Consider the following 13,617-nt stretch of genomic DNA (forward strand, 5'->3'; position numbering starts at 1 on the left):
TGGCAGATGAAATATTAGTGTTTCTGCAAGATTAGTCGGTGGAATGTGTGGTGTCATATACGCTCGACTCTGTGGACAATGTACTAGAGGAGTACAGTGACGACGATGCATGCTTAACAACTGAAAGTGATACCAAAATAGGTGTCGAGCGATGTAGTTCATCACCTTTCCAGATAGGGAGCCACATATCCTGTCTCCAGTGAAACATAGTAAAGAAGAATTGTTATCCTAGGAGCGAGCACTATACATGATTATGTACATGGAAGATCATGTGCAGCATAAAAAAAAAGCAATTATGAACAGATTTTGAATAAGTCTGCAGCAATATGACCATGTAGTGCATGAGAAAAACTATGGGTATTGAAGGCAAGACAAGGTGCACTCTCTACCAAAACTGGTGTTTGGATGTTTCAAGGATGCTTGATACAGTTTACAAAGTGTGCAAGATAGTGACATACTAAATTATGGACATCAAATTGCATGACATAGCTTACAGTGATTTCAAGGGGGAAATGGATGGTTCCATAACTTCAAACTGTGCTACGGAGTTAGAAGATGTAAGATAATGAAATTTCAAAGAAAGTGTCAACTTGATGATGCACAGCAAACTGTGGAATCGGCCCAAAAATTTGTGGATGAGATAAACAAATTTATCCCGTCATTCAGTAAGGAGTTTGTTTTCAGCTCCGACCAGTCGGGATTTGAAGAGGAAATGCTTATGAAAGGAACCCTGAAATTAGAGCTACCAAGAAGTCATATCAAGATCAACTAACTTCAGTGCCTTCATGTATTCGTATACAACTATGTCGACTTAATCTGGATGGTGAATTGACTGGAAAGTTATTTATTATGCTGAGTGAAGCTAGAGGTTCTCTGTCCCCTTATGATTCTTTCTTGTGTCTGTAATCTTGCAAAGGCAGTAGGAAGTAAAAGTTACAGCAAGCAAAAGTGGGAAATATATGTAAGAGAACTACAGCTGTGGTATGACCACTGCTTTTTGACCAATATCTGGTCAAAATAACATGCTTTTGCTTGATTCCTGGCCTGTGTATAAAAATGAAAACTCCTTTAGAGCAAACTATCCCTCCTCAAAAGTGTGGATATGCAATTTGTACCACCTGGAACCATTGACAAATTGAGCCTCTGGATGTTTGTTTTTTCCATGCCTATAAAACATATTAATACACCACTGCAGCTACGCCTTAAAGGATAGCCAGTTTCACGATGAGCTTCACGACAAAGGGTATTGGTTATCATCATCCCATTACGCCAATATGATTTTATATGCATTCTTCAAGAGTGGATACCTAGCTGAATGTCCTGCACTATTTGTAATCCTTGGGAGTTTGCCTTCGATATTGATAGTGTGGAAACTTTGTGATCGTTGTGGTGCACCATTTTTCATTAATTGTTAATGATTTGTTTTGAACATTTCTTGAATGTCGGCGATGTCCATTTTGTGAAGTGTAACACATGCATCCCATAAAAAGTTGATCTCTGCAGCTCTTCGGCACTTATTTTCTTTTGCCTTCCTGATGCACATCGTGAGTCATTAGGAGCTAACATTTTTCCTGTCATAATTGTTAATACAACACTTTCATATGAGCCTTACTAAAGATTGAACTTGTGACCTCACACTCAAAGGGTTCCTTGTCAAAAGGGTTCCTTGTCAGATACAAGGTGAGAAATAGCCCCCCCCCCCCCCCTCTCCCAGTACTTGGTTTGTTTTAGGATGGACAGGGATTCCTTTTCCACTACAAAGCCTTTGTTCTTCGTTTATTATGTCAAGGACAAGTTTGGGGAAGAGGCAGCAATTTCAAAAATAAAAAGTGGCCCCATTCTGCTTAAAATGGTCTCCCCCACTCAGTCACGGGCACTGCTCACATGTTACAAGTTAGGGGATATTCCCTGTCACTTTAACCCACCATAAAAGTCTGAATATGGTACAGGATATCCTTTTCCACTGAGATCTCCTTTTACAGACGGATGATGATTTGTATGCTGATTTGGAGCAAACAGGTTTGCATTTTGTCTGTCACGTCAAGCAGGGACCGAAGGTCAACAGAGTGGATACTGAAGCCTTCACCTTGGCCTTTGAAGGTGACTCGTTGCCTGAGAAGGTCAAGATGATGGTGTACCACTAAGATGGCAAGTCATATATTCCTCCTCCCAAGCTGTGCTAAAAATGCATGTGATTCTTTCTGTTGCAGTGCCACCCTGTCTGTAGGTATTGTGGCCGTCAGTTGCATAAGATCCTTGTGCTCCTTTCCCATCTGTGTTAGCTGTGGGGAGCACCATCCTATTGTTCAACAGACTGCACCATATTCAAAGGCAAAAAGAATATCCAGGAATACAATACACTAGATTGTTTTGCATATCAAGAAGCCAAGAAGAAATAACTTATGGTGAAACCCTAAACTTGGTGACAACCTGTGGTGCTAGTGGACATCAAAGTGGCTGATTAGTTTTTTTTTTAATTTTTTTTACCCATAAGTGATTTTTTACTTCTCTCTGTGTGTTGTAGGACACTTTAACCTCATCACCTGCTTGAGAAATTGGAAGGGTGCCCTGTCACCTGCTCCAACCTAAGGGGCCCATGACTGCCCTTGCACAGTGGTCTGGCCTGGTGCCTTCTGTACCCACCTTTTCAAATCTTTTTGTTCTTTTATATCTGTTGGACACAGTCATTGTTCTCTTGCCTGAGATTTTATCTTGTCCATGTAGCTAGTTTTCTTGAGGATGTGGCAGCACAAGTTGGATGCAGAGGGTGTGTTTCTGGTTGCATAATGTGTTCCAGGGGCCTCCAGCTACTTTCTGGACAGGGTGGCTTTCACTACTTTACCCTTTTACCCCACTCTCATTTCTGTTTGCTTGGTTCTTGGATAGAATAGAGTCCATTGAGTTTTGTCTTCTGCATCCTTCCTGTCTGTGGACTGTTCCCAGCTTGACACACAAAGGATTAAGGGACCAATAACCCCATCAGTCCGTCCATCCAAAACTCTGTTGCATGTGCAGATATTATGCTGAGGGTCATTTACATAATTGTACTATAAATTATGTTTAGAGAGGTGAAATGAAAGGCGAAGACATTCTCACAATTTTTTAAGTGTCTGAGACATTATTCCACCTTACATTAATTCTCATTAGGAAGGAGAGTCAAAACGTTTCATGAAGCTGAAAACTGAAAAACTATACAAAGGCCAAAAAGACTGTTTGATGGTAAGAAATTAATAGGTTGTTCATATCTTACACATCCTGGTCGATTTTCTTCAGTGTTACTATTGTTTGGTGGTATGGAGAAGAGCAGTAAAATCAGTTAAATAACACACACTCTCAATAGACTTTGCTCAAAAGATTCTGAGGCAAGCTGAGAGTTATACAGTCAATTTTATCAACAAGGAAACACATCGATAAGTGAAGATCTGATTTTCAAGATCTAAATGATAAGACTTTTAGCAATTTGTCTTCATAGTCTTGCACAGTACCTGAATGAACATTTCAATCACATAAATTAGGAACAGGTATTAAAATACTTTTCTGTAGGAAGAAGTGTCTTGAAACTTGGAGAACAAGATTCTGTGACACTTTTAAATGACATAGCAATAAGTGGGTGTTTGGAGTTCGCAGTTAAGGATAGTCTCAGAGAATACTGCTGGCTGCGGGCATCTTGCCACAGCAGAGAGACTTAACTCTTCAAATGATAAAAGAATCTAGAACCAAGGAGACAGGAAGAGAAAAGGAAAAAAAGGAAGAGCAGTTGTTTTAGAATGAATAACGCAAAGGTTTTGGACTGTTCTGACGAACTTTAGTAGACTTTTTTTTTGTACTTTGAGTTTGAAGTTGGCTATTGCAATAGCAAAAACTAATAATTTCAGTAAAAGTTAAAAGTGTAGTTCGTGAGTCAACTAGGGCTGCATTACATTTCACTGTTTCTATTATGTCTTCACTAGACAAACATTCAAACAATTGTATTGACCACAGTCAATCAAGCAGTTACAAAAGGAAAAGATTACAATACTTAAATGTCAAATTCACACATGTGTCACAAGCAAGGGGTGACATACAAAATAGGTAATCTTCTTCAGTATAAACAGTTCCAAGTCTGTGCTACATAGAGTGTGCAAGTGAAGTAATTAGAGTTGAGACTTCTATCCAAGTCGTTTATCTTAAAGTTGCTATTCAACTGGATCGTCACCAGTCGGTTGTGGCGCTTTGTCCTCTTCAGATAGGGGGGTGCTGCTGTCATGTTGTCATCCTGAAGAAGGGTTGGTCAGCATGTGATTGGCTGTTGTCTTCTCACAGTCATCTAACAATCTGTCATTCCCGACTGGCGTGCCGGCACGTGACTTTACGCTGTAACAGTTTCTGCACCATCCCAATATGATACGTGATATTTTGTGGACAGCATTTGCCGCTGAGTTAAATAGAAATGAAAAATTGCTCTACGTAATCCTTTCTTATTGATGGCCTGACCTGGAATGACGGTGTGTATGTCAAATACCCCTCCAAACTAAAACTGGTATTGTGAAAGAGGTAATTAGTGTTACTGTATATATTCTAATTTGAGAGAATGGTGACAGTATTTTTCAGTGAGCATTTTCTTTACTTTCGCTATTGTTGATTCACAATAGATTTGTTGAGACCGTTAAACTGATAGTGTAAAATTTCCCATAGAAACTGTAATATTATAGGTAACCTTGCACGTAATGTACAAAAAATGTGAGTATTTAATCTGTTGGCACACAGAGTGAAGTAATTTGTTAAAATGCACTGCTCAGCAAAACTTAAGGATAACAACTTGGTCGAAATGAATGAAAGAGTGGGACCATGTTGCCAGAGGTCTCCTTGTCGTGCACAGAAATGTGGACATCATACAGCATGAGGTCACTGACTATAGTGCCAATTTGAGCTGGCCCCGTAACATGAAGCAGTTGAAGGAACAGAAAAAGATGGTTAGCATCAATCAGCAAGCAGTTATGGTGTACTGTTGTGGTGGTCTTCATTACAGCATGGTATAGAAACAAAGTTTGGATTATTTCACATTGGAAGAATCATCTGGAACAAAAACGAAGTGTGTCTTGTGTAGCTCGGGAGTTTGGTAATGCTCACAGCATTGTTTCTCATGCATGGGGAGCATTCCAAACCATGAGCACTGCTGTCCGAATGACAGGAGGTGATTGACTGTGGTCAACTACAGTAGCAGTTGTCTGCCTCATTCTGCAACAGCCAAGGAGTGACCCATGTCAAACGACAGTGCAATTGTTGCAGTCACATTTAACAGGACTGCAAGGCACACAGTCTCACAGTCCACAGTGGCACAGCAACTAACTGCGGCTGTTTTCGTTTTCGTTGCTGGATGACCAGCACATTGTGTTCTATTGATACCTGTTCATCAGCGGCAACCTTTCGCAATTGTGCCAAGAGTATAGGGACTGCACCCTTGAGGAGTGGATCATGCACTCTTCTTGGATAAGAGCTGATTAACAGTGTAGTGATTCTGGATTTACCCTCATATGGCAAGTGGTGGAATATTTGATGTACCCAGAAACATTGTCAGACATGATTGTCTTGGTAGTCCAGGTGTTATGATATAGGGAGACATAATTTTAAATTTCCCAAATCTTTGAACATGATACATTCATTGATCAGTGTTATTGTAATACTGTACTCCTTCCCCATGTACTTCTTTTCAGGGGTGCATTTGACCCTGATATCATTTTTATGAATGACATATTGTGCAACCACATCAAACAGTGGAGGTGGAGCAGCTGTGGGAATGAGAGGATATTCAGCAAATGGATTGACCTTCCCGTCCCACCAACATAATTCCTATCGAGCATTTGTGGAATGCCCTGTAGACGTGTATTGATGCAATCCACAAACACTAATTGTCCAGCAGTTGTGAACAACACTAGTGGAAGAATGTAATGCCCTACCACAAGTACCTCTTACCAACATTATGGCCAGCATGATGCACCATGCATTGCTGTTTGTGGTGATCACTCACCCTATTAAGAACCATGTCCCAACTTTTGCAATGTCCAGGGAACCATCATAAAGCGTGCTGGCTTTTCAATTTAATTATTATTTTTGTTTAAGGTCATATCGGTTTCTCATCATGTATTTCTTTCAGCTACCTTCTATTCTATACTGTAGCAGTTCTTTCTCTGTACGGTCCAAGTTTCATCGAGCTATGTTACTTGGCAGTGATACACCATGCAAAAGTTTTGCACACCAATGTATATTACATATAAGGAAATGTAAACTTTTCGGTGTTTTAAACATTATGAGAGAATTTCTTCTTTTTCACTTTTAACTGTGGTTATAGAGGTTGATGATTCCTAGCTGAGTAAGTGAACAGTTTAGTGTATTCCCACCTACAGTTTCCAGTTTCTCTCCTTGGACAAAGGTACTGGATAACATTTCCATAAAAAATATGCAAAAGGTCCCTTTAATATCTGCAACTGTGCAGTGATGATAAACTTTTGATGGTGGTGTGCTCTGGTATAAGGAGGTCTTGGATAAATCAGCAGAAGTGGAATATCAAGAATATCATAAGGAGCTGTACTTCAGCCATCAGACCTTTATCTACATATGCCTGAAATTGTGAAAGCAGATGTGCATGGAGGCTAAAGTGGTTTTGTTGATAGTACCACTTTTCAGATTCCCTTTCTAGTTTTATTGTGTGGTTCCTGTCAATATACTGTGCTGAAGTTGCAATACAGAAATGACCTTTGATTCTCAGCCTCCACTTCCCATCTCAAAAACTTTTTGCGAGGAGATAGGTTAAAATAAGCATTTTGAATATCTTTGTAACAATGCTGTTATCCGGTTGTGTAATACATGTTTCTTTAAACAACATAAATGATACAATTTTTAGTTTTTATCATTTATGCATAATTTACATGTTAGTTTAACATCTTCTGTTCTAGGAAAATAGTGTGTGTCAGATAGAAATATCAGATCCTGATAGTAATTATGCCACTGAGGTAATAGAGAACAGTGAAATCACAGATAATAATGGTGATGTTATACAAATCAAAATAGAACAATCTGAAGAGTCTAATTCGAGGGAAGTACATAGAAAACGTGGAACGAAAAGGAAACAGAAGACTGCTAATGAGCCACAAGATTATGATGCACAGGACAAGGTTTGTATAATGGGTTTATCAAGTTTAATTGTAACAAAAAAGTTGAAGTTGGGCATTTATTCACTCTTAATAACCCGACTTTATTGTGTGTTGCTCCAAAAGCACTCCTAGGCTTCAGGTAGTCTAATATGTAGGGTAACTGCTTAGTGTGAATTAGCTTCTTGCTTGATGTTATTGGTTTTGCTGTTTCCTGATTGTAACATAAATATAGCATTTTGTGTTGTACACTGATGTACTTGTTGCAGATCATCTGAAAATCTCTAGTTACTGCTGTTTTGCATTTACTCATAAGATATAATAGTGGAACTCAGTATATTTCTGTAATTTACACTTACTAATTCTGCTAAGATTCATTTACCTATTCATTGTGTGGTAAATACAAACAGGTAATGAGATTTATTTTTGGTTTTTCAGTTTTCTGAAAAGATCCTATTCAGTGTGGGATATATTTTAGTCCTATTCAGTAGGAAATGTATTTTAGTGTAACCATTATAGTCCCAAAAGTGAAGACAGTCACTGTCAAAATTTTAGCAGTAAATTGCTGAACCATTTGTAAAAGGTTCCTGAATTTACTACTCTCCAGGAAATTTGTCACACTCAAATTATACACGGAACTGAGAGCTGGGTGGAATGTGAATAGAAAGCTGTGAAACATTTAGTGAGATACACAACATATATTGAAAAGTCACATTGGATATCATAGGAGGGAGAGTGTTCGTTGTAGTCGAAAAAATTATGTCCTCCTTTGAGGTCAAAATTGAGCCTGACTGAAGATATCTGTGAACACAAACTTTGAACTGATTGTAAATTGTGCCTTAGAGAAATATGTTGAAGTGGATTACAGATGGGAATGTCAACAGAGAAAAGTTAGCGAGAAATTGGTGCATCTATGAAAAGATCGATGTTCCAAGCATGTAACAACTTCACTTGTAATACTTTGCGAAAGATCTTCCTAAGAACCCGAGAGAATTCTGGTCCTATGTAAAAACACTAAGCAGAATGAAGTCTTCTGTAAAGTCAGTCATCAGTTAGTCCAGTGTGACAAAAGAAGACAGCAAAAGGATAGCTGAAGTTTTAAATTTCGCGTTTAAGAAATCATTTCGTGCAGAAGAATTGTACAGACGTAATGTCGTTTCACCATAGTACAGACTTCCACTTGGAAGCCATACTAATAATCATATCTGGTATAGAGAAGCAACTAAACAAGTTGAAACCAAATAAATTACTTGGTTTGGATGGAATCCCAGTTCAATTTCGCAGAGAGTACTTTACAGTATTGACCCCCTTAGTTAGCTTGCATTTACTATCACTCTCTCATCCAGCCCAAAGTTCCAAGCAAATCAGAAAAAAATGCAGTTTACTCCAGACTATTCTAAGGTTAGAAGGTACTCGCAAAATTACTGAACCTTAACACTGATTTTCTGAAGAATTCTAGAGCATGTTCAAATATAATAAATTTCTTTGAGGCAGAAAAGCTTCTGTCCACAAATCAACACAAATTTAGAAAGCATTATTTGTGTGAAACTCTGCTTGCCCCTTTCTCACATGATATCGTGTGAACTATGGATGAAGGTCAAGAGGCAAATCCCATCAATTAAATACCTAGGTGGAACATTGCAAAGCGATATGAAATGGAATAAGCTCATAAAGATGGTAATAGGGGAGGCGAATGGTCATCTTTGATTTATTGGGAGAATTGTAGGAAAGTGTAGTCCATCTACAAAGGAGACAGCTTATAGAACATTAGTGTGACTAGTTTTTGAGTACTGCTAGAGTGTCTGGGATCCTCAGCAGGTTAGCTGGCTACTGTGGCCGAGCGGTTCTAGGCGCTTCAGTCCGGAACCGCACTGCTGCTACAGGTTCAAATCCTGCCTTGGGCATGGATGTGTGTGATGTCCATAGGTTAGTTAGGTTTAAGTAGTTCTACATCTAAGGGACTGGTGACCTTAGATGTTAAGTCCCATAGTGCTTAGAGCCAGCCATTTGAACCTCAGCAGGTTAGGTTAAAGGAAGACAATGAAGCAATTGGGAGGCATGCTGCTAGATTAGTTATCAGTAGGTTTGATCAACATGTGAGAACTATGGAGATGCTTTGTGAACTGAAGTGGGAATCCTGGAGGGAGGATGATGATCTTTTCGTGAAACACTGTTGAGAAAATTTGGAGACACAGCATTTGCAGACTGACTGCAGAATGATTCTACTACTGCCAAAGTACAGTTCGCAAAAGGACCATGAAGACAAAATAAGAGAAATTATGGCTTTAATGGAGGCACAGTGTCATTTTTCCTTTGCCACATTTGTGAGTGGGACAGGAAGGAGAATGATTCTTCAATGCAACAAAACACGAGTAATTCCTACTCACTTCTCCCGTACGGATTTCCATATCATATTTGTAAACTCCTCATTGCTCCTGAGGAAGGAGCAAATAGTGTGAAAAGTTAGCATCATTTCTTATACTTTTATATCTATCTTGGCAATCGTAAAAATTTTGCATCTTGGGGGTAGGTACTGGCCAGCAGTTCTAAGTGAATTTTCCTTTTAATACAATGTGATTAAGCTTATTTGTTCTAAGGCCTTTGCATTCTCATGAAAAGATGCTTGAACATACATATTTCAGTGCAGATTCAGTATTTTCTAGAATGCCATGTGTTTCATAAGTGAAATTTAGATATTGAAAAATATTTTGAATTCCCAGAAAAATGGAATAAATTTTTTATACTTGGTGTAGATGACACTATTGTTTTCAAACCTGTGTGCAGTCTCAAACCTTGCCCAATTAAAACTGTTGAAAAAAATTATCAATTCATTTTCAGTTTGCAGTGTACAGATTACTTTAAACTGAAACATGGAATTGTATATTTTCTCAGATATTTGTATCAAACACAAATATAGTAATTTGTTTCAGATCCATGTAATTCACTTTGTGCCAACTATTCACATATACAGAGAGACAGTGAAGTAGGAATTCCATAAAACTTACACAATACTATCTGTGCATTGTGAGCTAACTTTGTCAGAGTATGAGGGGTTGCCTGTGTAATGTTTTCCCCTATGTAAGAGGCCTGTTAAAAGAATTCCAGAACATTCATAATTTCGTACCAATGGTGTGTTCGAGTGAAACCGGATTGGCATCCCTGTATACACCTGTGTTCAATCTATAACTGCTGGAATTTTCATTGCTGTATGTCTGTTAGTTATTGTTCAGTGTTTTTCTTTTTTTTTTTTTTAAGTAGAAAGTTGTCGCACAGTTTTCAAATTTCAAGACATTACATTTAGAGGAATGTCTGCATTAAATTTTGCATGAAACTCAAGAGAACCTTTACAGAGACACACCAAATGAAGCAGGGAGCCTACAGTGATTAGTGCTTAAGCTGTACTTGGCGTTACGAATGGTTAACACAGTTTAAAAATTGACTGGATGGATGTTAAAATGATCCTCATTCAGGATGCCCTTCAGTGTCTGATGATGCTCATTTTAAATACATGAACAAAATTGTGCATGTTAGTTGAAGCCTGACTGTCCATGAGATTGCAGAACAATGTAACATTTCAGTTGGATCATGTCATGAAATCCTGAAATAGGATTTTGGAACGCATTGTGTTGCCTTGTAGTTCGTCCCATGGCTCATGAGTCAAGACTATAATGACCTTTGCCTTGCAATGTGTGAAGAGCTTTTGGAGTGCACAATTGAGAATGAGATTTTACTTAAGATAATCATAACTGGTGATGAGCTGGGTCCACAGTTATGATGATGAGGCCAAGGTTCAGTTTCACAGTCGGTTGGGAAAGGTTTTCCAAGATCATAAAAAGCTCATCAGGTTAGATCAAATGTCAAAGCCATGCTGAAAGTTTTCTTTGACTTTGAAGGATAAGTTGATCATGAATTCATGCCACAGGGACAGACTGATAATCGATGGTGCTATCGCAACATGTTGCAATGCCTGCAAGAAAATGTGAGAAGGAATCTGCCTGAAATGTGGTGAGACAATTCATGGTTCTTGCATTACAGTAACACAGCTGCACATTCATCCCTGGTGGTGCACGACTGTTGCATAAAAACAGAAATCACTGTACTGCCTATAAGCGATGTGGCACAGTGAATAGCACACTGGATTAGCATTGGGTAGGACAACAGTTCATGCTTCAGTTAAATGCTAGGATGGTTCCTTCCATAGGGCGTAGCTGACTTCCTTCCACATCCTTCCTCCAATGGGACTGATGACCTCGCTGTTTGGTCCCCTTCCCCAAGTCAACGAACCAACTGTTGTACCACCTGATGGTGGTAGCTCTGGAAGATAGTAACACTCCCTTGTTTTAGTTGTTGGGCTCATTGATGACTCAACACCTCAAATAATGTGGTTGTTACCTTCACTAATCCCACTGCTTATGTTCTATGGAGAACATGTCTTAAATTATTTTACCGTGTTTCATTTAACTGCCCCTGGAAACTGGGTTTTGTACCAGCACAGTCTGAGCCCCTAATAATTTAGGGATCCCTAACAACTTGGGAAACACCCTCTTGATGCCAGAGCTGCAAGCTCCCCATGTGCATGCCTAGGAATATGTGCTTTTCAACTTTGGGATACAGTGATTCTGAGCAAAGGTTACCATGCCAGGCAGAGGAATAATTACCACGGCAGGCAGCCATTGCTGTGTGGCTGGGGTGGGAGGGGTTAGCCATGGGGAGTGTTCCCAGATGGAATGGGTGACACAGTGGCAAATGATCTGCAATGTGTAGGATCAAAACATTGCACCTTGGTGGCTGTGTGGCCCCTGTAGTCTCACCAGATAGAACAGTATGTTCAGTGCAGAAAGGTACAACTCAAAGACCTTTCCTTCATCCACATCTTTGTTGGAAAGCAAATTAAATAGAAATGGCAACAATTATTCCCCTCAGCTTCTAAATATGTACTCTTTTTGCATACAAAACCAATAGAAAAATGGTAAATAGCTGCATCCTCTTTAAAAGAGTGACGCTTACTGAGTCATAGACATTGCCTCCTATGAGAAGCTTTGTGACATCCTGTATTGCAGTCACAATCCCCCCCACCCTCTATGAAAGAACTTAAACATGCATCTCACATTTCAGACAGGTGAAGAACTGCATACAAACTTGGAAAAGGAAAAATGGGATGTCCATTTTGTTCTCCGTATTCAACAAGCACCAAAGCATAATGGAGTGGATAATGGAGCTTTCATTTTGGCTTTTGAAAGGGATGTATTACTTCAAAAGGTCAAACTAATGGTTCACCCCTGTCATGTAAAGCTGTACCTGATTTTACAATTTATATTGCCTGCAGGGTCATTAAAAATAACATGAACAGCAACGGTCCCAACACACTTCCGTGGAACACACCCGAAGTTACTTCTATCTCTGATGGTGACTGTCCATTCAAGATAACATGCTGTGTACTCCCTACCACAAAGCCCCCAATCCAGTCACAATTTTGCTTGATACCCCATATGATCACACTTTGGTCAATAAACATAGATGCAGTATTGAGTCGAAGGCTTTTCGGAAATCAAGTAGTACTGCATCTATATGGTTGCCTTAATCCAAAGGTTTCAGTATGTTCAGTATGAGAAAAGTGCGAGTTGGGTTTCGCGTGATCAGTGTTTTGGAAATTCCTGCTGGTTGGCTCTGAGGAGGTCATTTTGTTGAAGATACCTCATTGTGTTTGAGCTTGAATATGTTCTGATTCTACAACAAATCAATGTCAAGGATATTGGATGCTAGTTTTGTGGTTCACTTTTACTACCATTCTTGTATATGGGTGTGACCTGTGCCATTTTCAAGAACTGGCACAGTTTTTTGTTTGAGGGCTCTACAGTAGATTATAGTTAAGAGGGGCTAACTCGGCCACAAATTCAGTATAGAATCTGACAGGGATTCCACCGGGGACTGGAGCTTCGTTCAGTTTTAATGATTTCAGCTGTTTCTCAACACCACTGACACTAATACTTAATTCATTCATCTTTTCAGTGGTTGTTGTTGTGGTCTTTTGTGCAGACTGGTTTGATGCAGCTCTACATGCTACTCTATCCTGTGCAAGCTTCTTCATCTCTGAGTAACTACTGCAACCTACATGCTTCTGAATCTGCTTAGTGTATTCATCTCTTTGTCTCCCTCTGCGATTTTTACCCTTCACGCTTCCCTCCAGTAATAAATTGGTGATCCCTTGATGCCTCAGAATGTATCCTACCGACAGATCCCTTCTTTTAGTCAGGTTGTGCCACTAATTCTTCTCCTCAATTCTATTTAGTACCTCCTCATTATTTATGTGATCTACCCCTCTAATCTTCAGCATTCTTCTGTAGCACCGTATTTCAAAAGCTTCTATTCTCTTCTTGTCTAAACTATTTATCGTCCATGTTTCACTTCCATACATGCCTACACTCCATACAGATACTTTCAGAAAATATTTCCTGACACTTTAATTTGTATTCAATATTAACAAATTTCT

The 13,617-nt window shown here is 39.2% G+C and overlaps 1 protein-coding gene across 2 annotated transcripts in view; it reads left to right on the plus strand.

Moving 5' to 3' along the window:
• Positions 1 to 13,617, plus strand: part of LOC126236923 (zinc finger protein 37-like) — a 68,451-nt gene that overhangs the window by 21,668 nt on the left and 33,166 nt on the right. For both annotated transcript variants that reach the window (XM_049946588.1, XM_049946587.1), the window contains one exon: positions 6,933 to 7,151. In XM_049946588.1, the coding sequence (XP_049802545.1) occupies positions 6,933 to 7,151 (219 nt within the window). The remainder of the gene's footprint in view (positions 1 to 6,932; positions 7,152 to 13,617) is intronic.

This window comes from Schistocerca nitens, chromosome 2 (genome assembly GCF_023898315.1).
Source record: "Schistocerca nitens isolate TAMUIC-IGC-003100 chromosome 2, iqSchNite1.1, whole genome shotgun sequence".
Classification (NCBI taxonomy): domain Eukaryota; kingdom Metazoa; phylum Arthropoda; class Insecta; order Orthoptera; family Acrididae; genus Schistocerca; species Schistocerca nitens.